This window comes from Bufo bufo, chromosome 10 (assembly GCF_905171765.1).
Source record: "Bufo bufo chromosome 10, aBufBuf1.1, whole genome shotgun sequence".
Lineage (NCBI taxonomy): Eukaryota > Metazoa > Chordata > Amphibia > Anura > Bufonidae > Bufo > Bufo bufo.
The window spans coordinates 59108763-59135036 of NC_053398.1; the positions used below are offsets into that span (position 1 = coordinate 59108763).

The 26274-nt window shown below is 46.2% G+C and overlaps 1 protein-coding gene across 1 annotated transcript in view; it reads right to left on the reverse strand.

Annotated features, from left to right (window-relative positions):
- The window catches only part of LOC120980044 (ADP-ribose glycohydrolase MACROD1-like), a 175127-nt gene that overhangs the window by 119541 nt on the left and 29312 nt on the right, over positions 1-26274 (reverse strand). Inside the window, exon 2 of the mRNA XM_040408913.1 lies at positions 11685-11786. Within this exon, the coding sequence (XP_040264847.1) occupies positions 11685-11786 (102 nt within the window). The remainder of the gene's footprint in view (positions 1-11684; positions 11787-26274) is intronic.

The following is a 26274-nucleotide window of genomic DNA, read 5'->3' on the forward strand; positions in this document are numbered from 1 at the left end:
AAGAGTTCCCAGTGCCGGCGCTGGAAAAAGGTAAGTGGCTGGAGGGGTTTTAACCCTTTCAGCCCAGTGGGAGGGGGACACGAGGGTGCCCCACTCATAACAACTATATAGTGCCAGGAAAATGAGTTGGTTTTCCTGGCACTATAGTGCTCCTTTACCACCAGTACTGCACAGTGTCTTTTCTCTGCAGGAACAGGCTATAGACACCAGTACCACTACATTAAACTGTAGTGGTTCTGGGACTATAGTGTCCTTTTAATGTGAGGTAAATTAGTTTCCAATGTAGTATTAATAACTAAACAATTAAATAATAAACATATTGCATTGTCTACTTATCACCAGGACAATAAGATGATCTGGTCTCTGGCTGCAGTCTGGCTCTTGATCTGGCTCTGGGGACTCTGGGGACTGGAGACAAACACCAATGTCGCCCTGGGGAAGAAGAAAGCAGCTGCACTCCAATCCAGGAGCCCACTTCTGTCCCAGAAGGCACTGGGAGGCAGGAAATTGCTGGTGGCTGGCTGCTCGGCTGCTCAGTGGCCTTCCCTTCCTTCTTCGCTCCACCCCCTCTCTGCTCTGCGTGCTCAAGGGTGGGAGGGGTCAGGGGGGTAAACGTAGAGATCAGGGCGCACAATGCGCCCTTGAGCTACCCAGCCTTCCATCCAAGTCGGCACAGCTCCGCCTCTACCAGGGCTGGACTGGTCATGAAAACCAGCCCTGGAAAAAATTACATACCAGCCCCATAGCATTGTGTAATTATACCAGCAGTCCAGCACAACGTCATTTTCTTGTTTACCCGCATGGCATCTGCTCGTGTTAAAGAGCCCTAAGCCCAATGCATGACTACACTCACCCAGTCCTAATAAAATCTGGTCCTACCTCATCCAGGGTGTCGTTGGCGTGATGGTCCACTGGATCCAGAACATTAAGCTGCAGTGGTTCTGGGGACTATAGTGTCTCTTTAATGTGACGTAAATTAGAGATTAGTGCCACGAATAATATACTAGATTGCCTCCTTACAACAGATGAGGATGATGATTGGCTCTAGCTGCAGTCTAGCTCCACTGGTCTTGTGTAGAACAGGATAATAAATAAAGTGGTTGTACCTGCGCTATCAAGGAATCACAAGTAGTGTACAGAGCCGCTGCTGAATACCTGAGGGATGACGGCTGCCTCGATCCGAATAAACATATATATGTATAAAAAGAAAATTATGGTACCAGCGCTGGGATGGAAAGAGATAAAGTACAATAAAATAACTAGTACCTGTCCTGGTAGATGGCTGCTCAAAGATGCTGTGGTGCAGGTGGATTCTTCAGACCAGGGCAGGGCAGGTTGCAGTGCTTCTTGCTCAGCCAGGATTGGCTTTTTGGTCCTCAGAAGTTTCCGTAGGACAGGTGTGACGTCACACTCCACGCTCCGAAATCCCTTACTAACACGCTCCTTCGTGCGCGCGCCAGCTACAGGCCGGAGCGGCGCACGTTTTTTCGAAGTTGAGCAAGAAGCACTGCAACCTGCCCTGCACTATCGACGGTCTGAAGAATCCACCTGCACCACAGGCATCTTTGAGCAACGATCTACCAGGACAGGTACTAGTTATTTTATTGTACTTTATCTCTTTCCATCCCAGCGCTGGTACCATAATTTTCTTTTTATACATATTTGTGTAGAACAGGCTCTCTGGAGGCTGTTTGTAACTGTGGTCACAAAAATCTATGTTCTGGGAGAAGGGGAAGCAGCTCCATTTTTTGGGGCCCTTTACACAGCTCAAGGTCTGGGCCCCAGGGTCTGATGGTGAGTATGCCCATAAGTCCACCTACATGTTCCACCCATGAGTTTGTTCACAGTGGGTGAAGTGTGTAGGGGATGTGTTATGTGTTGCTGTAGAGAATCTAATGTGTGTGCTTATGGAATGTAGTGTATAGGGACAGCAGTTTGTGTAGATGATGCAGTGTGTGTGTGTGTAGTGGATTGCAGTGTGTTTTCGTGTAAGGGATAGAAAGAAGTTTGTGTTTAAGGTATGTATTGTGTGTTTCTGAATGTGTGTACGGAATGCGTTGTGTGTTTCTGTGTATGTGTGCAAGTGGTGCATTGTAATGGATGTCACTCTCTTCTCCCCCTCTCCCTCCCTCGTCACTCTCTTCTCCCCCTCTCCCTCCCTCGTCACTCTCTTCTCCCCCTCTCCCTCCCTCGTCACTCTCTTCTCCCCCTCTCCCTCCCTCGTCACTCTCTTCTCCCCCTCTCCCTCCTTCGTCACTCTCTTCTCCCCCTCTCCCTCCCTCGTCACTCTCATTCCCCCCCCTGTCACCTCTAGTGTAGCGTGGCCGAGCTCTGTTCAGTCCGCGGTACAGGAGCATTTGTTTCCTGTACCCGGCCGGACTGAAAGGAAGTGCACACTAAGTGAGCACTTCCTGTCAGTCCGGCCGGGTACAGGAAACAAAAGCTCCTGTACCGCGGACCGAACAGAGCTTGGCCACGCTACATTAGAGGCGCTTCCCTCCTGTCAGTCCCTCTCTTCAGGCTGCGCCCGGGCGGTGCACAATCATCGACGTGCCAGCTCGGGCAGTGCGGCAGCCGCCTGGTGCGGGGGAGTGCCCGCCGCCGTACTTTAAAAAGAAACTTGCAGCAGGACCGGCCGCCACTTAACCAAGGTTTTTTTTTTAAACCGCACCTTTCCGGCGCCCCCTGCTAAATTGCGCCCTAGGCGGCTGCCTAGGTCGCCTTACAGGTGGCGCTGGCCCTGAATCCGATTGAGCATGCATTTCACTTGCTGAAGACAAAACTGAAGGGAAAATGCCCCAAGAACATGCAGGAACTAAAGACAGTTGCAGTAAAGGCCTGGCAGAGCATCACCAGGGATGAAACCCAGCGTCTGGTGATGTCTATGCATTCCAGACTTCAGGCTGTAATTGACTACAAAGGATTTGCAACCAAGTATTAAAAAGTGAAAGTTTTATTTATGATTATTATTATGTCCCATTACTTTTGGTCCCTTAACCCCTTAAGGACTTAGGACGTATCGGTACGGCATGGATCCCGAGTCCTTAAGGACCCATGACGTACCGGTACGTCATAACTTGAAATCTGTATTCCGGCGCCCGAGGGGTTAATCGGAACGGGATTTCGGCTGAAATCATTCAGCCGGCATCCCGTAACAATGCAGGGGGGGGTCATTTGACCCCCCCGCATCGGCGATCGCAGAAAACCGCAGGTCAATTCAGACCTGCGGTTTGCTGCGCTTTGTGCAGTTTCTGATCCCCGCGGGCCCTGACCGCGGGGATCAGAAGCTTTAGTGTCCCTAAAATATATATTTTACACCCCCCCCCTGCACCCCTGCATGATTTTTTGCCGGCGGGTGGTGCAGGGGGGGAGTTGTGGGCGGTGGGGGCGGTGCGGGAGGCGGGCGGTGCGGCAGGCGGGATCGTGATCCCCCGCCCGCCTCCCCTTGTATAATCGTTGGTCTCTAGTGGGTATACCAGGGTGCCAGCACATTGCTGGCACCCTGGTATAAACGGCTGACATCGATGATGCGATGTCAGCCGTTTAACCCTTTCCATACAGCGGTCCGTACGGACCGCTGTATGGAAAAAGTTAACAGTAAGAGGGAGCTCCCTCCCTCTCCCATCGGGGGGCTGCTGTGCCTTTGAAGCCCCCCGATGGAGAGGGAGAGAACCCCCAGACAGCCCCCCTCAGCCCTGTGCTTACCCTTCCCCGTCTGCGAAGTTCTGACAACTACTGAGCAGAAGGGGAAGGTTCCCATGGCAACAGGACGCCTCTCAGGCATCCTGCTGTCCATGGTGCTGAACAGATCTGTGCTAAAGGCAGAGATCTGTTCAGACAAAGTGTAAGTAAAATACAGTACTGTACAATATATATTGTTCTGTACTGTATTATACAGACATCAGACCCACTGGATCTTCAAGAACCAAGTGGGTCTGGGTAAAAAAAAAAGTGAAAAAAAGTGAAAAAAATGTAAAAATCCAAAAACACATTTATCACTGATTAAAAATGAAAAAAATAAAATTCCCTACACATGTTTGGTATCGCCGCGTCCGTAACGACCTGATCTATAAAACGGTCATGTTACTTTCCCCGCACGGTGAACGCCATAAAAATAAAAAAATAAAAACTATTAGGAAATTGAAATTTTGCCCACCTTACTTCCCAAAAAAGGTAATAAAAGTGATCAAAAAAGTCGCATGTACGCCAAAATAGTACCAATCAAACCGTCATCTCATCCCGCAAAAATCATACCCTACCCAAGATAATCGCCCAAAAACTGAAAAAACTATGGCTCTTAGACTATGGAAACACTAAAACATGATTCTTTTGGTTTCAAAAATAAAATCATTGTGTAAAACTTAAATAAATAAATAGTATTCATATTAGGTATTGCCGCGTCCGTATCGACCGGCTCTATAAAAATATCACATGACCTAACCCCTCAGGTGACCACCGTAAAAAAATAAAAATGGTGTAAAAAAAGCAATTTTTTGTCATCTTACGTCACAAAAAGTGTAATAGCAAGTGATCAAAAAGTCATATGCACCCCAAAATAGTGCCACTCAAACAGTCATCTCATCCCGCAAAAAATGAGACCGTACTTAAGATAATCGCCCAAAAACTGAAAAAACTATGGCTCTTAGACTATGGAGACACTAAAACATTTTTTTGTTTTAAAAATGAAATCATTGTGTAAAACTTACATAAATAAAAAAAATTGTATACATATTAGGTATCGCCGCGTCCGTGACAACCTGCTCTATAAAATTACCACATGATCTAACCTGTCAGATGAATGTTGTAAATAACAAAAAAAAAAATTGTGCCAAAAAATCTATTTCTTGTTACCTTGCCGCACAAAAAAGTGTAATATAGAGCAACCAAAAATCATATGTACCCTAAACTAGTACCAACAAAACTGCCACCCTATCCCGTAGTTTCTAAAATGGGGTCACTTTTTTGGAGTTTCTACTCTAGGGGTGCATCAGGGGGGCTTCAAATGGGACATGGTGTCAAAAAAAACCAGTCCAGCAAAATCTGCCTTCCAAAAACCGTATGGCATTCCTTTCCTTCTGCGCCCTGCCGTGTGCCCGTACAGCGGTTTACGACCACATATGGGGTGTTTCTGTAAACTACAGAATCAGGGCCATAAATAATGAGTTTTGTTTGGCTGTTAACCCTTGCTTTGTAACTGGAAAAAAAATATTAAAATGGAAAATCTGCCAAAAAAGTGAAATTTTGAAATTGTATCTCTATTTTCCATTAAATCTTGTGCAACACCTAAAGGGTTAACAAAGTTTGTAAAATCTGTTTTGAATACCTTGAGGGGTGTAGTTTCTTAGATGGGGTCACTTTTATGGAGTTTCTACTCTAGGGGTGCATCAGGGGGGCTTCAAATGGGACATGGTGTCAAAAAAACAGTCCAGCAAAATCTGGCTTCCAAAAACCATACGGCGCACCTTTCACTCTGCGCCCCGCTGTGTGCCCGTACAGTAGTTTACGGTCACATATGGGGTGTTTCTGTAAACAGCAGAGTCAGGGCAATAAAGATACAGTCTTGTTTGGCTGTTAACCCTTGCTTTGTTAGTGGAAAAAATGGGTTAAAATGGAAAATTAGGCAAAAAAAAGAAATTCGCAAATTTCATCCCCATTTGCCAATAACTCTTGTGCAACACCTAAAGTGTTAACGAAGTTTGTAAAATCAGTTTTGAATACCTTGAGGGGTGTAGTTTATAGAATGGGGTCATTTTTGGGCGGTTTCTATTATGTAAGCCTCGCAAAGTGACTTCAGACCTGTAGTGGTCCCTAAAAATTGGGTTTTTGTAAATTTCTGAAAAATTTCAAGATTTGCTTCTAAACTTCTAAGCCTTATAACATCCCCAAAAAATAAAATATCAATCCCAAAATGCTACAAACATGAAGTAGACATATGGGGAATGTAAAGTAATCACAATTTTTGGGGGTATTACTATGTATTACTGAAGTAGAGAAACTGAAAGTTTGAAATTTGCTAATTTTTCTAAATTTTTGGTAAATATGGTATTTTTTTATGCAAAAAAATTAACTTTTTTGACCCAATTTTAGCAGTGTCATGAAGTACAATATGTGACGAAAAAACAATCTCAGAACGGCCTGGATAAGTCAATGCGTTTTAAAGTTATGAGCACTTAAAGTGACACTGGTCAGATTTGCAAAAAATGGCCAAGTCCTTAAGGTGAAATAGGGCTGAGTCCTTAAGGGGTTAACAAGTGGGAGGCACATATGCAAACTGTTGTAATTCCTACACCGTTCACCTGATTTGGATGTAAATACCCTCAAATTAAAGCTGTCAGTCTGCAGTTAAAGCACATCTTGTTCGTTTCATTTCAAATCCATTGTGGTGGTGTATAGAGCCAAAATTTTAGAATTGTGTTGATGTCCCAATATTTATGGACCTGAATGTATGTGGGAGCTTGGCTGTGAGTTAGATCTTAGCACCATTCAGACTGTGTTCACACACCATAGGTAGTCTAGTGGTAGGACCCATGCCACACTGAGATACCTTGACGTAGTGCAAAAGGGCTTCGTTGTGTTCCTGGCTGGAATACATTGGCTAAAGTCTCAGTTTTTAACACCAGCCTGGATTAGCCAGTATTGTCAGTTGCATATCAATGTATTCCAGCCAGGAACACAACAAAGCCCTTTTGCACCACCGTCAAGGTATCTCAGTGTGGCATGAGTCCTACCACTAGACTACCTATGGTGTGTGAACACGGTCTGAATGGTGCTAAGATCCAACTCCGAGCCAAGCTTCCACATGCCTCCATAGTGAGATCACTCATGCAGTGGGAGAAGGACTAGGGCTGCAAGCCCCACCTACAACAGGCCATGTGACACAGGCTACCAGATGCACTAGAATGTTACCAGCATTGTGCAATGGCACATTCCATACATATAAAGAAAAATCACTAAAATAAAGTGGCCTAAATGGGAGGAAATGCTCAAAAACCCCAAACACTGTAGCGTGTTAATAACCGGGGGAGCAATTCCTCCGCATATCGTCCGTTGCTAGCAGCAATCCCCAGCAAAAAATGCATACAATGGAGGATGTCGGCAGCGGACCACATGCACCACAAACTACTAACAAACCTGGAAACTACGCCCATAGCCGCAACAAATCCAGCTTAATATCCCTTATTACATCCCTCAAGCGACGTACCCCCAAGTCATTCCCCCTGACATGAAGCACTAAAATGTATGGGAATCTATCTAATGCAACATAAAAATCGAAACGCTTGCAAAACCCTACCCCACAAAAGGCCCTGCAAACCTATCCAGCGAACTTGTACCACATTGTTCGGAAAACCCAATTGTCTTACGTTCCGCCGAACATTTGCTCGCAAGCTACCCCAATAAACATAAGAATGCCCAAATACCTAGGCCAAACACGATAAGGACCCTGCAACAAAGCATGAACACATCATGAATAAACTGTTTCAGCCACCTGAATACCCTGAAAACACAACCCGTCCTCCCTAGCCCCTTTAAAGCAGATGCGGGCGAACATAGTGTAGGGATTTGCTCTGGTAGGCAGGGTAAGCGGACGCAGTACAGAGGCAAGAACACGGTAGTAAAGCAAAAAGTTCAGTGTTTATTCACACCCAAGGAAAAACATAACACAAACACTTTGCAGAGTCCTGGTGTTAATTCACACCACAGGAATTCCTCGTGTTATTTCACACAGCCAAAGTCCACAGAACTCAAAACAAACACGTCACCTGGATATCCACAGCAGGCTTTAGGGCGCCTGGCTTCCAGCTGGTGGCTCTCATGCAGCTCCCAGAGACAAAGAGCCTTCACAGCTCCACTTTCACTTGGAGGAACATACCACACCCAGCTGAGCTGCTGGCTGGGTTTTTAAACCCCAGCCCAAAACCTGGCCTGGACGTGGGGAACAGCCACCCACCCTGCTCTTTGGCTGCTCCCAATAAGAACCGGCCCGGATCGGCTTTTCAGCCACACTAAGAATAAACAGTGTCAGCAAGCACATAAAATAACCGGTTCTTATCTCACCGAGGCCAGGAACCTCGGTGACACGTACCTTCCTTCAATGACGGACCCTTGCGCCTTCCTACAATAGTAACGGAAACTTGCCGACTTTAGTTAAGTAAATATGACAATCGCACTCCAATTTTAATGCAGAAAGGTAGTTCTTTAATTAGAATAGGCAACTTCACAATACTGTGTGACGTTTTGGTCCAAACATGACCTTTATCAAACTCAGGTTGCCAGGTGGAGAAGCGGATAGTGAGCAGAAAACATAGGTGGAAAACTTCACCCCAGAAAAGCTGCTGCTGGAAACTTGCCGACTCCTAGCGGCTAATCCGCTTAATGGCTGTATCACCTAAACCCCACCTAGCTGCCTCTGTGGCCGCCCCAATCCTGAACGAATGAGAAGCAAACTCCACAGCTGGCAAGCACTTCCGAAAAACATCTACAAACTGAAAACGGGAAAGAACAGTACCATCCTGATGTACTAGCAAAGGTTCCTTCCCCATCGGACGATAGTGCAAAAATCCTTCAACACACCAAACCGGACACACCGCACAGCCTAACAACGGGCGTAAATTAATTTGCACCCCTTTTCCTACTGGGTTCGTCTTTGACCGTCTCAACAAGCACTGTAAGCCATCAACCCCCACACACACATCCCCCGCAACAGACCCTCTACTCGCTTACAACTACTAGACGCCAATTCTGAAACCCGAAGCGCACAAAAAAAACACCAAATAAAAAGCCGCCCGAAACATACAAGCCTCATACTTTGACATACTAACTACCTCTACCATCTTGCACAAAGTCTGCAACACTGAAAAAGAGACAGGTCGTCGAGTGTCCCTGGCGGTTGCACCCCGCCGGTATCCCTTCAAAGCCTTTTGATACATCCACTAACCCCCGTAGACGCAACCAAAAACCCACCGCTGCTACCCTCTTGGACACTGATGAAAACGACACCCCGCTCTTGAAAGACAACCCCAGCCAATAAACCAATAACATTTAAAAATCTTTAGCTGAAACGCATCCCCCCACCTGATCTTTCAACTTTTCCCACTGCGACCAGACTACTGTGTAAGCTGCCCACGTACCACTACTGACAGATCGCCATATCAAGTACACTGATGCCCCAAGGCCACGCTCCAGGGCCACTGGGGACAATGCAGCCCTTTCTCGTCCACTCCTGGCACCAATTGTCAAAATCAATCCCACTGAAAACGAGAAAGAGAATCGGCCACTGAATTATCAATCCCAGGCACATGCATCGCTACAAAACATGCATTCAATTCTAACCCCCGAAGAACTAAGTGACGCAACAAGTGCAACACCAGCAATGAACTAGCCGTTTGTGAAATTATGACAACAAAACCGCACCTGTTTGTTACGTAAACGACTCCCCCACAACTCAGTCGCCAATACAATAACTCCAACAACAACAAATTGGTTAAGAAACCGGCCGTCCGTCAATCCTCCAGCCACAGAGGCGGGAACCAGCAGGAGAGGGGCTCCGTATGCGACACCGGACCATGGGGGTTACCTCAGGACTACAGCGCTCCGGGCAGGGGCGTAGCTAGAAATGCATGGGCCCCATAGCAAAAAAAATGTATGGGCCCCCCCCCCCGTGCCATCCACAGATCCCCCTCCCCTAAACAGTGCCATCCACAGATCCCCCTCCCCTAAACAGTGCCATCCACAGATCCCCCCTCCCCTAAACAGTGCCATCCACAGATCTCCCCCTAAACAGTGCCATCCACAGATCCCCCCCTAAACAGTGCCATCCACAGATCCCCCCCTAAACAGTGCCATCCACAGATCCCCCCCTAAACAGTGCCATCCACAGATCCACCCTAAACAGTGCCATCCACAGATCCCCCCTCCCCTAAACAGTGCCATCCACAGATCCCCCCTAAACAGTGCCATCCACAGATCCCCCCTCCCCTAAACAGTGCCATCCACAGATCTCCCCCCTAAACAGTGCCATCCACTCGGGCCTGGCTGCCTGTGTGTAGTATGTGTGTAAATAAAAAAAGAAATAAAAAAAATCAACAGAAGGCGGCACGGACGGGCCCCCAGTGGCGTAGGGCCCCATAGCCACTGCTATGGTTGCTATGGCGATCCCTACACCACTGGCTCCGGGGGAAGAGACCTCCGGGCCCGAGCCCGCACCGACAGGTCCACCGGGGACCCTTCCGTCCCTTGTAGCACCGTCTGTAGTGACTGCTGCAGTCATACTGCACAGCCGCTGCCAGCACTGCCGCCATCAAGTCTTCCAGCTCGGACATGCTGCCAACTTCAAACCCTATTATCCAGCAAGTGGCTAAACTCCGCCCATCCGTTACTTAAATACTGCCCGTCAAACCTCTCCTGCCCCATCCTCCCATTGACTAATCCCTGCCCTGCATCCCATTCAAACTTATTTAACCCCTTAAGCCTCCCACTTCCCCCTAAGTCAAGCTGCATTCCACTATGGCTGCTCCCCGCTCCATCGCTCTTCTTCCTTGTGAAATAGCAGTTCAGGATCATCTTTACTTAGAATTCTACTTTCTGCAATTTCTCTTATTTCTAGAAATGTATAAATAAATTGACAACTAGGTGTTAGGATTGGGGGGTGTCCCTACAGTCTGACACTGTCCAATCAGTGATGACAGTATCAAACGTTGTAGGGACTCATCCCTATGATAAGTAGAATGGGATCGGCAATCATTAGTAATGAATGCTAAATATAAACAGGTACTATCTATAGTTGCCCTCACTGTTTGTAAGTCTTCAGCACTTTCTGCATAATCCTGACACGGTCTTCTACAATCTTGCTAAGAATAAAGTGGTTAATCTCCTGCCGATCTACTCCATTTACAGCTGGAGACTGACTTAAAGGGTGGAGTTTAAAGGGGTTGTCTCACTTCAGCAAATGGCATTTATCATGTAGAGAAAGTTAATACAAGCCACTTACTAATGTATTGTGATTGTCCATATTGCCTCCTTTGCTGGCTGGATTCGTTTTTCCATCACATTATACACTACTCATTCCCATGGTTACGACCACCCTGCAATCCAGCATTGGTGGCCGTACTTGCACACTATAGAAAAAAGCACCTGCCTATCCTCACTCCCACAGTTCCGGCCACCAGAGAGGCCAGAACTTTTTCCTACGGTGTGCAAGCACAACCACCACTGATGGATTGTAGAGTGGTCGTAATCATGAAAATGTGCGGTCTATAATGCGATGGAAAAATGAATCCAGCCACCAAAGGAAGCAATATGGATAATAACAATACATTAGTAAGTGACTTGTATTAACTTTGTCTACATCATAAATGCCACTTGCTCAAGTGACACAACCCCTTTAACAATTCTTTCATCCCACTGCAGACAGGGCATAGCAGGGTGGCTCCTTCCCCAGCCACGTGTCTTAGAGGGTGCACATAAATGACCTTGTGGGTCAGAGATTTCTTTTTTATATTTCTAAATTTCATCTGTAATATGAAAAAATAGGATCAAGGGAAAGGACGTGATGAATAGCAGAAAGACAGATTTTTTTTGTGCATTTTCTGAGTTTAGCGTTATTGTAACATAGTCTAAAGTACTAGCCACTGTAAAAAAGAAATTTAGATGACCATAAGCAGACTGTGAATGTTTATGTCTCTCACTTTTTGCTGTGTCTTTCCATGCAGGGATCTCCTTCAGCTTGACAAAATCTTTCACAGAGTAATGTTCACGTCTCTGCTTACTGTTGAGACTCTTCAGGAAAGCTGTAAACAGTACATAAAAAAGAAAATTAGTGTAATATTGGAAATATTGCTTCTAAAAATGACTTATTGTTACAAGCATGGATATGGAAATGGAACCACTGTACCAACTAACCAGCTTGACTATGGGCTGGACCTAAGAGTGTTGTCCTGGAGGTCCCAGGGCTTTCTCCCTTTAACCCCTATACAGAGATCTGTCCTTTGCTGCAGGGAAGCCACCAGACACTTGCCTCTTGGAAAAGTCCCAGTGTGGTTAGCAGCTGGGGTCAGAGACACAGGTGCAAAGCACTGTGGGATCAGGCAATACTCGTCAGGAAATAGGCAAAGGTCAGGGCAGGCAATGTTCGTGTGAATACGTGAAAAAGGTCCAAGGTCAGGACAGGCAGTGGACTGTTAGAGTCGTAAAAAGGCAAAGGTTGGTACACAGGCAGACCAAAAGAACAGTACATCTTCCTGGTTACTAGCAAGGAAGGTGCCTTAGAGGAAGGTGCCTTAAATACCCTCAAGTAACCAGCCAGTGGCTTCAAAAAAACTAGGGTGTGCGCTAGTCTTTTAAAAGCTGGGAAGCTACCAAACGCCCTAAAGAGAAATTGCTGCTGAAGGATGTGCCTCATCATAAATTAACTGCTATCCCTTAGGAGTACTGCTACACAGTTTTGTGTTGTACAAAAAAAGTCTCAAAGGAACTACTAACTTGCTAAAGTTTTTTTTAGGTGTTTTTGCCCATGTAGTATAATTCACAACCTGGTGTTTCTTTTATGAAGTTTTACATGCCTTGTGTTCTTTTGCAGGAAAGTATGTAACCCATGTAATGTTGCTTTCTCTATAGAGCAGAATGAGCAATATACATTAGTACAAAAAATTGCATGCAAAAACGCAAAACACACTGCCATTTGTGATTTTTAAAGCAGGGGGAAAAGGTGAAGGATGTCCAAGAAATGCATCTCAAGAGTAAAAAAAAATGCCACTACAAAAAATGCCTGTTTATCCTGTGTTCATTTTTTTTTCCATAGATGTCTACAAAAGATCTAAAGCTAGCATTTCCTGGCTAAAAAACACAGTAAAAATCCACAAAACGGGCCAAATATTCCAAAAAATACCTGTGTTCTGCAAAAAGATAGAACATGTCCTATTCTTGGTGATGGATCATGTGATGGACCATGTGATGTGCGCAGTGACGTCACCAAAGGTCCTTTTCTCCCAGCTCATCAAAGAATAAGAAAGAAGGCGAGCCGGGCAGCGCAAACAAGTGGATAAGGTGAGTTTAATTTTTATTTTTTATTTTTAACCCCTCCATCCCTAATTTACTTAGCATTCTGTATTAAGAATGCTATTATTTTCCCTTATAACCATGTTATAAGGGAAAATAATAAAGATCGGGTCCCCATCCCGATCGTCTCCTAGCAACCATGCGTGAAAATTGCACCGCATCCGCACTTGCATTCACTTCTATGGGGCCTGCGTTGCGTGAAAAAAGCAGAATATAGAGCATGCTGCGATTTTCACGCAACGCACAAGTGATGCGTGAAAATCACCACTAATGTGTACAGCCCCATAGAAATGAATGGGCCCGGATTTAGTGCGGGTGCAATGCGTTCACCTCACGCATTGCACCCGCGCGGTAAACTCACCCGTGTGAAAGAGGCCTAATAGGAACCTTAGAGTGGTCTTGAAAAATGAAAGCTACACTGTGACTGGTTACTATCTAATATATAAAGCTGAGTGTATGTGTGTGTGTGTATGTATGTCCGCTAAAGTAATCCGCACCGTCGCATTTACAATCACGAAATTTGGCACACAGGTACATCAGGTGTCCGGGAAGGTTTTAGAACAGGTCTCAGCTCTCTAGGACGTACCGTTCCTGAGATATTCCCAAAAAAATGCATCATCCAATAGAAGATTAGTTACATGACCCTTATCAGCCAATAGAAGCTCGCAGGTCCTCCAGCCTCCACATACAGTTTTACTCCAGGTTTCCATAACAACCCAGCCATTTATTTTCACTGCTGTAGGTGAGCTTTAAAGGAAATCTGTCACCAGGATAATCGCTATTGAAGTAAAGCCATGGCCTAATAGCACTTAGTACCTGCAGCACGCCAGACCTGCAGGGTATTGCGATAGTGAGGTCACGGTTATGGGCAATCGAGGGTTACTCACTTTTTAGAGGAGAACCCTGGGCAGGCATGAGGCAGTGAAGGAGAGGTAGACACAAGTTCCTCTGGGGCACACTCTGTATGGAGAGACCAGGCCTGATGGTGGATGAGGTGCCCTGGATGTTACAGGTATTTTGAGTGCCTGAGGCAAGGTCCCTTTAAGGATCGTGACACCAGTGCCTGTAACGGTGGCACACCGATTTCTAGTAGCAGTAATTGAGGTACACAGATGGTATGATGAACCAAACGTTGCTTTACTTGGGAAACAGTCCAAACTTTATACAGACAGTTGGTTATGCAGTCCCTTGAATCATATCATTCACAAGCAGGTTTACTTCTTAATATGGCAGGTAACTATCTTGCAAAATACTTGGAAGTAAACAGTTAATGCTTCACAGTCCAGGCTGCACTATCTCCACAGCTATTCTGGTTGGCTGTATCCCAAGCCCCGGATGCCTAAATGCTGTATTGACACTTGCTTTTATCTTATAGTACCTCTGCCCATCAGCTTACTTATCTGAGCTGGTTGTATTGTTCCTGTTGTGAGGGAAGCTGCAGGTTTCTCCCAGGAGGTACATCTCTTCTCTTGGGGTAATCTTCTGAGCTAACTGTGGCTCACTTTATCTACAGGCAGGCTAGAGTTCTTCACTAGCCTCCTGGTAGCAACTAGCAGCCTGGACTATCCAGCTGCATGTCAGGAGGAGGCCCTCAGCATATCTCTGGCTAAGATGCCTTCTCACTTCTGTCTCCACAGACTCCTGACTATGATCTCACTCCTCCCTATCTGGGCCTGGACATTTATACTAGGGGCTCCCTATCTCCCTCTAGTGTCTAGGATGCCTAACTACACCCTAATAGGCCTGCTGAGCATATAACAGGGGAAACAACACATGTAATAATACATAGAAAAATACATTAAATGCATAGTTAAATATAATATAGCTGTCCCTTGTGAGTAGAAGTAACATGTGACCCAATTGACCCTTGTGTAGTGCCCACTCCTACCTAGTGGGACACTACAGTACCTTATTTCAAGATGTGCCTTTGTTTCAGCAATAGATGTTTTAATCCTCTGAAAATCCAGGTAATCTGGTATGCAAATGAGCCAGTAAGAAGGACCCAGACATGCCCCCTGCCACAATGTGTCGACCCTCAAAAGATGAACTTAAAACCACGCCCGTGATCCGGTTAGGCCACGCCCCCTCCTTAGCGACAGGTATTGAAAAAATGAAGTTAAAAATCAACTTCTAGGTCCCGCTAGGCCACGCCCCTGATTTAGTTAGGCCACGGCCCCCCCACTTATTAGTGGATAGGGATTGAAAAAATGAAGTTAAAAATCAACTTCTGTAAGCTGCAGAGGTGGGAGGGAGGGTGACTTTCTCCCTGCAACTCACACTCAGACAATACAGTGCTGCTGTCTTAGAGTGAGCTGTTCAAAAGGACACGCCCCCGATCCGGTTAGGCCACGCCCCTCCCACTCCTCAGCCGACAGGGATTGAGAAAATGAAGTTAAAAATCTACTTCTGTCAGCTGCAGGAGTGGAAGGGATGGTGACTTTATTTCTGCAGCTCACACTCAGACAGCACAGTGCTGCTTTATGAGAGTGAGCTGTTCAAAAGGACATCCTTGTGTCCACCCAGACCCTACGCCATATGGAGGACAGGGAGTCTGAAAGTCGGACTGTCCGGCCTAAAACTGGACCTATGGCCACCCTAGGAGCAGACTGCTGTGGAGGTCACATTTAAGGGGATGGTCCACTATGGAGGTCAGTGTTAAGGGGCAGATTTCTGTAAAGGCCACTGTTAAGGGGGCGAGCCCCTGTGGAGGTCACTGTCAAGGGGGTGGAATGCTGTGAAAGTCACTGTTAAAGGGGAAGGCTGCTGTAAAGGTCAAAGTTAAGGGGGTGGGCTGCTGTAGAGGTCCAATTTTAAGGGACGGGGCACTGTGGGGGGGGAAGTGTTAAGGGGTGGGGGGTTGTGGAGGTCACTGTTTTGGGGGCGGGGTGCTGTAGAGGTCACTGTTATAGTGGATAGTGTTGATAGCTTTTAACGACACACACAAACATTAAATTAAATAGATTTAATATACCTGAGCGAAGCCGGGTCCTTCAGCTAGTGGGCAATAAAGTCCATTTTAATTTTAGGCATTTTAATAAATCCACCCCACTAAATGGATCTGTCAGCTTCTATGAAAGTGAACACAGAAGTGGAGCTTAGTCATGAAAATTAATGAAAGCCCTTACAGAAAGCTCACTAAGGCCTAGTTCACACTTCAGTTATTTCCATCAGTCATTGTGAGCCAAAACCAGGTGCAGGTCAAAAACACAGAACAGGTGCAGATCTTTTTCTTAGGCCTCTTTCACACCGTTTTTTTTTTCCGTTTACGGGCCGTTTTTTGCGTTCCGTATATGGTAGCATTCATTTCAATGGTTCCGCAAAAAAAAAAACGGAATGTACTCCGTATGCATTCCATTTCGGTATTTCCGTTTTTTCCGTTCCGTTGAAAGATAGAACATGTCCTATTATTGCCCGCAAATCACGTTCCGTGGCTTCATTCAAGTCAATGAGTCCGCAAAAAAACAGAACACATACGGAAATGCATCCGTATGTCTTTCGTATCCGTTCCGTTTTTGCGGAACGAGCTATTGAAAATTTTATGCCCAGACCAATTTTTTCTATGTAATTACTGTATACTGTATATGCCATACAGAAAAACGGAACGGAAAAACGGAATGGAAAAATGGAACGGAAAAACGGAAACACAACGAAAACAAAAAACAGAACAACGGATCCATAAAAAACGGACCGCAAAACAATGAAAATGCCATACGTATGGCATATACCGTATACAGTAATTGCATAGGAAAAATTGGGCTGGGCATAACATTTTCAATAGATGGTTTCGCAAAAACGGAACGGATACGGAAGACATACGGAGTACATTTCATATGTATTCAGTTGTTTTTTTTTATGGAGCCACGGAACGTGATTTGAAATGAATGGTTCAGTATAAGTCATGCATACTGAACTAAAAAAACGGCCAGTATACTGAACGCAATAAACGTTCGTGTGCATGACCCCTAAGGCCCCTTTCCCACGGGCGAGTATTCCGCGCGGGTGCAATGCGTGAGCTGAACGCATTGCACCCACACTGAATCCTGACCCATTCATTTCTATGGGGCTGTGCACACCAGCAGTGATTTTCACGCATCACTTGTGCGTTGCGTGAAAATCGCAGCATGCTCTATATTCTGCGTTTTTCACGCAACGCAGGCCCCATAGAAGTGAATAGGGCCGCGTGAAAATCGCAAGCATCCGCAAGCAAGTGCGGATGCGGTGCAATTTTCACGCATGGTTGCTAGGTGACGATCGGGCGGGGGACCCAATCTGTATTATTTTCCATTATAACATGGTTATAAGGGAAAATAATAGCATTCTGAATACAGAATGCAAAGTACAATAGTGATGGAGGGGTTAAAAATAAAATAAAATTAACTCACCGAGTCCACTTGATCGCGTAGTTGCGGATCTCTGTCTTCTTCTGTAATGTTGAGCTGCCGGCTAAGGACCTGTGGTGACGTCACATCACATGATCCAATCACATGGTCCCTCACCATGGTGATGAACCATGTGATTGAACCATGTGATTAGCACAGTGACGTCATCAAAGGTCCTATTCCTGTGCACAGCAAAGAAGAAGACAGAAGAGATGCCGGCTGCACGATCAAGTGGATTAAGGTGAGTTCAATTATTATTTATTTATTTTTTACCCCTCCAGCCCTATTGTACTTTGCATTCTGTATTAAGAATGCTATTATTTTCCCTTATAACCATGTTATAAGGGAAAATAATACAATCTACAGAACACGTAACGCAAACCCGAACTTCTGTGAATAAGTTTGACTTTGGGTACCAAAGATGCCGATTTTTCTCACGCGCGTGCAAAACACATTATAATGTTTTGCACGTGCGTTGCGTGCATTTTCCCGCAACGCACCCGCATCTTATCCGGGCAAAAAACATGATGCCCGTGTGAAAGAGGCCTAACACTTTAGACACCACAAAAAAAGTGCAGCTTTAAGGGCTCATGCCAACAAACGTAAGGGCTCCGTGCCCGTGCTGCGGACCGCAAATTGCGGTCCACAATGCATGGGCACTGACCATGGGGCAGCCGCATGCGGATCGCCGACCCATTCACTTGAATGGGGTCCACGATCTGCATCTGACGGTCCACACTGCAAAAAAGTAGTGCTTCCGTGTGGTTCCGATCCGTGCTTCCGCACCGCATCTCCAGATTTGCGGACCCATTCAAGTGAATGGGTCTGCATCCATGATGCCGTGTGCATAAGCCCTATGCAATGTATCTGTTTTGTGGTCCGCAAAACGTGGATCCACAAAATACGGACACCAGCTGTGTGCATCCTGCATTTTCCCCTTCCACACGTCCCACTCCTATGTCAGAAACGCCTATTCATGTCCGCAAAACGGCCAGTAATAGGACATACTCTATTTTTTGGGCGAAGCTGTGGAACGTATATAAGGATGTGAACAGCACACGGTGGGTGTCTTTACGAATATTTTTTCACCAGCTTTTGGCGTAAAAATTGTTGCAAGTCCCCTTTTTGACTGGCCGTATGACAATATTAAGTCTTATAGCTGGTGTCAAAATATTTTTGAAAGTTGAGAGGGACGGGGGTGGAGTGGGGGGGGGGGGTTTGGGACTCTGGCCCTTGCAAATTTACCAACATGCATGCCAGGCATACAAGTTGGGGGGGAGGGGAATGGCAGTCTGGGGTTGGCGTAGTTTATCCACTAGGCGCACAGCTGCCTTAGATTTTATGACGAGGTGCATGCGTCATTATTAGTCTACTCCTCTGGCTGCGCAAGAGGAAACAAACAACGGTGTGAAAACGCTGGTCTTTGTAAATGTTCCCCGATGTGCTGTCTACATCTTTTGTGGCCCCATTGAAATGAATGGGTCCACATCTGCTGAAAAAAATATGGATTGAATGCAGAAGAAAAATATGGTTGCGCGAATGCCCCTAAATCTTTCTGGAGGTCCCTGGAGTTCTGACCATGGGGGCACGCCCCTGAGATACACTATTGATGGCTTCTACCTGGCTGTAATGGCAGCTCCCAGACATCAAACCATAGCACTCAACTGTGCAGTAAACCGAGATAAGGGCTCTTTCACACCTGCGTTCTTTTCTTCCGGCATAGAGTTCCGTCGTCGGGGCTCTATGCCGGAAGAATCCTGATCAGGATTATCCTAATGCATTCTGAATGGAGAGTAATCCGTTCAGGATGCATCAGGATGTCTTCAGTACCGGTACGGAACGTTTGTTGGCCGGAGAAAATACCGCAGCATGCTGCGCTTTTTGCTCCGGCCAAAAATCCGGAACACTTGCCGCAAGGCCGGATCCGGAATTAATGCCCATTGGAAGGCATTGATCCGGATCCGGCCTTAAGCTAAACGTCGTTTCGGCGCATTGCCGGAGCCGACATTTAGCTTTTTCAGAGTGGTTACCATGGCTGCCGGGACGCTAAAGTCCTGACAGCCATGGTAAGTGTAGTGGGGAGCGGGGGAGCAGTGTACTTACCGTCCGTGCGGCTCCCCGGGCGCTCCAGAGTGACGTCAGGGCGCCCCAAGCGCATGGATCACGTGATCCATGTGATCACGTCATCCATGCGCATGGGGCGCTCTGACGTCATTCTGGAGCGCCCCGGGAGCCGCACGGACTGTAAGTATACTGTTCCCCCGCTCCCCACTACTACTATGGCAACCAGGACCTTAATAGCGTCCTGGGTGCCATAGTAACACTGAAAGCATTTGGAAGACGGTTCCGTCTTCAAATGCTTTCAGTACACTTGCGTTTTTCCGGATCCGGCAGGCACCTCCGGCAACGGAAGTGCATGCCGGATCCCAACAACGCAAGTGTGAAAGAGGCCTTAGTTAGAAGTGCCCCTTACATCTTTTCCACTTACCATAAATATATTTTTAGAAAAGTCTGATTTATATGTCAACATGCAGGAAAATTTGTGTTTCATTCTGCCACGCCCCCTAGCCTTGCACTGAAGGCCTAAATATCATAAGACAGACTTGTTGCCAAGGTCAGCAAAAAGCTATTTCTTCTGCTCCCTTCCCCCATACACATGTATGCTGCATGATCTCACACAAAAAGGGAAGGATTGGGCATGTTGAAATCCAACTGCCTGATCCATCTCCCCCCCCCTTCCCCAACATCTGCCATCGAGAAGAGTTGGTACAGCGCAACATACATTAGCCCTTACCACCGGTCCCCCTGCACTAGAGTAAAATGCACCTAATTTATTAAGAGGCAAAAGTGCGACAAAAGCTTTAGTCTATGCTAGCCAGGGGCAGGCACAGACCACAGCTATAACCTATACCAGTTTCTGGAGTAAGGTATAGTAAATTTGCAGCTTTTTTATGCCACAATAAATGTCCCCCATTCAGTTTTTGGGCTTTCTTACCATTTTTCACAGGTTCTTTTGAGTAGTTTTAAAGCGGTTATCCAATATCATAAACAGCGCCACCATGTGCCGGGCACCTCACAGGGAATATACTTACCCCGCTCCCTGCGTCGCCCCGCCGTTGCTGCTTCTCCCTGCACATACGGTGTCGGGGGGGGGGAGCATCCAATGGCAGGTAGGGACGTCACCCAAGATGCTAGGGAGGCTCGTCCCCGCCTGCCATTGGCTGCTCCCCCCTGACACCAGATGTTTTCATCCGTGTACAGGGAGAAGCAGCAGCGGTGGTGCGGGGACCAGGAGCGGCACTGGGAGCAGGGTAAGTAAATTACCGGTGAGGGGCCCGGCACATGGGGGGGCTGTTAATGATATTGGATAACCCCTTAAATTATTATATTTTTTTTTTTTTACTTTTTAAGACCAGGGGCGTAACTATAGGGGAAGCAGTATAGACAGTATAGACAGTGTAGAAAACGGAAGGAACAGCTGCCGGGCCTGGTCTGAGAGAGCGATCTTTACTAGCCACAGGATTGGGGGCGGCATGAAAAGGAAGGGAATGCGAAAAAATCCTGGAGGAGGGGGCCTCATTCAAAAATTTGCTGTGGGGCCCAGTCATTTCTAGCTACGCAACTGTTTAAGACGTTAGTTTAATATCTATACTGCATAACAAAATACATTACAAAGCACTACACTGCACTTTTTTCCCCATTGCATTTCCCCATTTTAAGCATTTTTCACAAAAAGCAACATGCTCAAGGTATTGTGCTTTTTTCAAAAGTTTTTCCTATGGAATTGAAAGATGCCAGAAAAAATCTTGTTTAAAGGGGTATTTCAGGATTTTGCTATTCATAGCCTGTCTTCTGGATAGACTATTGGTATCTGATTGGTGAGGGTCTAACGTCCTGCACCCTTGGTGATCCGCTGTTTCAGAGTAGATCTGACACCGGAATTAGGGAGAGTTCTCATCTCCATTTGATTTTCTGTTCTTCTGATTCGTCAGAACAAAAAAAAAAAATAACACGGATCCTATGCAGCACATTTGGCATCTGTTTGAGCCATTTCCATCTGAGATCCATATTTTTAGATGGAAAAAAGTAAAAAAAAGTACAGCATATGTAACACCCTAGTGTTGTGTTACTACACGCCTCTACCCCACTATCATCTCCTAAGAGCCTTTATAATGTCATCTGATGTGATTTTGCTCATGTCCTCCACAAATGTGCATAAAACTATGTTAAATGTAATTGTTCCTGTAATTTGCCTGGTTACCAGTAGGTGGCAGCAACACACTGGCAAGGTACAAGTCCCAGTTTAGTGTATCTGAGCTGGAATGGATTATTCCAGCTTAGCTCCCCCTCTGTGAGAGGGTGGGCAGTTCCCACATCCTGCAGCATGGGTGGAGAAGGAAGTTAGAGTCAGTGTAGCCTCCGCCCTGCTAGGGGAAGGCTGTGCGATAGCTTTCAGTTGAAGACAGGGAAGACAGTTGAAGACAGGGAAGACAGCAAGGACCTAGTCTCGGCTGAGACTTGGTCATATACCCAGCCTGAGCACCTTCAGCCTCAGCTGGATGAAGAAGCAGAAAACTACAGACGATCTCCAAAATTCCAGGAAGAAAGCATCCCCTGAGAAACCATCTGAGAGATAAGTCCAGAGTCCTAGGAGAAGCTAATTCCTCCTCAGCTAGTCTGTCCCCCATACAGCAGAAGTTACAGAAAAGTGCAGAAGATTAATTCCTGTCACAATTACAGAGCTATCAAGCAGACGACTTATCCTGCAAGCTCCAAATTTAAAGCATAAGTATTTATTCCTGCCAATCCTTGCCAAAATCTGCTGGGACCAAGAGACCAAAGCTGTATACCGCTTGGATGCAAGTTATTTCAAGTAAAGAAACGTTTGAACTTCATCTAAAAGGTCTGGCCATCATTTATCATGCCAAGTTCCTCTATTACTCCTACTATCACTACGCTCAAATTTATTGCAAGTGAGCCAGGAGCCAGGAGTCCAGCCCCACCCAGGTAGGAGACACCGTTGACACCACTATCACTATCCTACAGATACAGTATAGGCCATTACACCACTTTGGCATTCCAAATCTGGGACATGCGTTATAACACCTTGGAAGGGCCCTGGGATAGTACCTTGTGCACGCTGCAATTGGCGTCATAAACAATTACAGACTATTATACACCTGACCCGGCCACTGCATTAAAGTGGCGTCAGCATACCTGTTCCTGGTCACTGCACATGCAGGACTTTTGTTCCATCTAAGATAACGGATCTCTGATGGAAATTGATCAAACAGATGCCAAATGTTCATAACTGATGCATAGGATCTGTTTTTTACAGGATCCTGTTTTTATCTGACGGATGAGAAGAACGGAGAGCTCCGTCCACTACTCAATCCAGCACCAACTCTACAACTAAACAGCTGATTAGTAGAGGTGCCAGGAGTCAGACTTCTGCCGATCAGACAGTGATGGCCTTTCCTGAGGACCGGCTATCAATAACAAAAACCTGGAATACCCTTTTTGAAGTATTATAAAGAAGCTAAGAAAAGCTGCAAAAACTATGCTGCAAGAAGCCTAGGACTTTATCTACACGGTCTACTTCATAATAAAATATTTTTAAAAATGTTTCAGACATCTCACTAGATTAGTTTTCCCCCTCTAACATTAATTGCACCTTCATGTTAAATAGGGCTCCTGAAAACTGATCTCCAGAGGACTTGTGGCTGCAGCCATGTGGAATTTATGACATGAACAAGTACAATGCATTTGGAAAGTCTTCAGACCCTTTCCATTTTTTTTACATTTTTCACAGCAGCTATGCCAGATATGTGCCCACTTCACAGTAGCTATGACCAGATATGTGCCCCCTTCACAGTAGTTATGCCAAAATATGTGTCCCCTTCACAGTAGCTACGCCAGATATGTGCCCACTTCACAGTAGTTATGCCCAGATATGTGCCTCTAACAGTACTTATGCCCAGATATGTGCCCCCTTCACAGCACTTATGCCCAGATATGCACCCCTTCACAGCAGTTATAACCAGATCTGTGCCCATTTCACAGTAGTTATGCCCAGATATGTGCCCCCTTCACAGTAGCTATGCTCAGATATGTGCCCCCTTCACAGTAGCTATGCTCAGATATATGCCCCCTTCACAGTAGCTATGCTCAGATATGTGCCTACTTCACAACAGTTATGTCTAGATATACCCCCTTCACAGTAGGCTTCCTCCCCCAACTGAAGTCCATATTTTTTAGATAGCTGACAGTAAAGTGCTCCCTAGGCCTTCAGCTATCCCTCAGGACTCCCTCATATGCTTGCACAATTATAGGGCTGACCTGTTATATGTGCACTTGGCAGCTGAAGGCATCTGTGTTGGTCCCATGTTCATATGTGCCCACATTGCTGAGAAAAATTATGTTTTATTATATGCAAACGGGGCGTTACGATTACTCCTAGAGGCTCCGCTCTCTCTGTAACTGCCACGCCCTCTGCACTTTCACATGGCCAGGTGTGATGACATTTTCACTGTCCTGTCAAAGTAGACTGGGATGGGTAATGGTAACACCCCTGTTGCTCCTAGAGGCTCATTTGCATAAATTAAAACATAATTTTTCATTGCAATGCGGGCAAATAGGAACATGGGACCAGCACAGGTGTCTACAGCTACCAAGCACACATGTAACAAGTCAGCCATAGGTTCAAAATTGCTGACAGATGCCCTTTAAAGCAGGTGTCTGGGTTCAAAGCTGAACCCGGACATATTCCTCCCCCCCCCCACTCAGCCCCTCTGACATTTCATACTCCGATGCTCTACCATGGCCTGCTCTGTAAAGCATAGGGCAAGGGCTGTTTTGTTTACAGCCCTAGCTGTGTTCACCGGCACTGATGGGCGGCTTTACAGGCTAAGGCAGAGCTAAAGCCTGTCTGGTGCTGGTTAGTGCCGGTGACGCCCCCCCCCCCCCCCCCATAGTACCCTTACACTGCCCTCAGTACTAATAAGGCACCCCTAATAGAAAAAAGTCTACTCTATAAGGCACTCCTATGGAGCCCTCAGTAGTAATGCCCGCCACCACTGGCCACAGTATTTATAATATTCCCTGCAGTACCCCCTGTAATTATAATACCTCCTGCCGTACCCCCTGGAGTTATAATCGTCTCTGTAGTGCCCTAATAAATTATAATGCCTGTCCTCTCCCTACAGTCTTTTATACAATACAGTCCTATGTAAATAACATCATTCCTTTCCCTCCAGTCTTCTATACCATGCAGTCCCATGTAAATAACACCAGTCCTCTCCCACAGTCTTCTTTTTGATACAGTCCCAAGTAAATAACATCTCTTCCTTACAGTCTTCTATAACATACAGTCCCATGTAAATAACTTAAACCCACTCTTTCAGCCCCTCCAACACATAGTTCCATGTAAGTAACATTACTCCTTACCCTGTAGTCCTCTATAATATCCAGTCCCATGTAAATAACACCACTTATCTGCCTGCAATCTTCAATAACATACAGTCCCATGCAAATAACGCCCCTCTAACATACAGCATTACAATAGAAAAAAAGAAACACATTGCACTAAAAAGCATTACTGTTCCCAGTTCACAGCATATATTTGTGGTCGGGGCTACACCTGGACCGGGACCCTAACTAGTAGTTAACTAAACGGTTTGATTTGTGCCGGAACCGCAACGTCGTAGGGATGACTGAAGGAGGCCATCCCCTGGTGAGATGATGAAATGAAGGGTGGGTGTGTTGAGCAGACGTAGGATGTAGGGGAGGGGGAAATGAGCCTAAATAGCGCAGCAGAGCCCCTCCCACAAATACAGGCCAATAAATCGGTCTTAAAACTTGTGGTCGGGGCTACACCTGGACCGGGACCCTAACTAGTAGTTACCTAAACGGTTTGATTTGTGCCGTAACCGCAAAGTCGTAGGGATGACTGAAGGAGGCCAAAAAGAGCATATGCCATCAGAAAACTTTATTTACAAACCGCACTTGCAGTACAAGATTCTGACAGGCGTGAGACATCTCAATGTTCGGGTGAGGTATGTATCTGGAATAACAGAATTTGCTGATGACGTGAGCAGGAACTCTGTTCTTGGATGCTGCAGAAGCGGCGCCAATCCGAAAGGAGTGGCCAGAGACAGATGCCGGGTCTAAACCTAGGTTGGCCATCAGGGAGCGAAACAAACTGGGAGCTTGTGAGATGTGCTGCATTGAAAGGCAATAGTGGCCTCTGGGGTGATGTACTGTCAATACTACTTAACAATTGGTGTAGCACTCGAACAGGGCACCAGCGGTGGGTGGTTGGGAAGTAAGTGATTGTTTGTATCCAGACCAGAGAAGGGAACGGAGGGACTGTGGCACCGCTGTTGTCTGCGTCGGGAAATACCTGCGAGAAAAGGCCAAAATTAGCTCTAGACAGCGCATCAGCTGCAACATTCTTTTGTCCTGATATATGTGAGCATATGTAGCGAAACTGGTATTGCAATGAAAGAAGCACTAGCCGTCTGAGGAATGGTAACACCTGCGGGGATTTAGATGACCCGTTATTTAGGATATCCATAACCGCTGCGTTATCGGAAATGAACAACACCGTGTGACCGGTCCACTCGTGACTAGGGATGAGCGAACCCGAACTGTATAGTTCGGGTTCGTACCGAATTTTGGGGTGTCCGTGACACGGACCCGAACCCGAACATTTTCGTAAAAGTCCGGGTTCGGGTTCGGTGTTCGGCGCTTTCTTGGCGCTTTTTGAAAGGCTGCAAAGCAGCCAATCAACAAGCGTCATACTACTTGGCCCAAGAGGCCATCACAGCCATGCCTACTATTG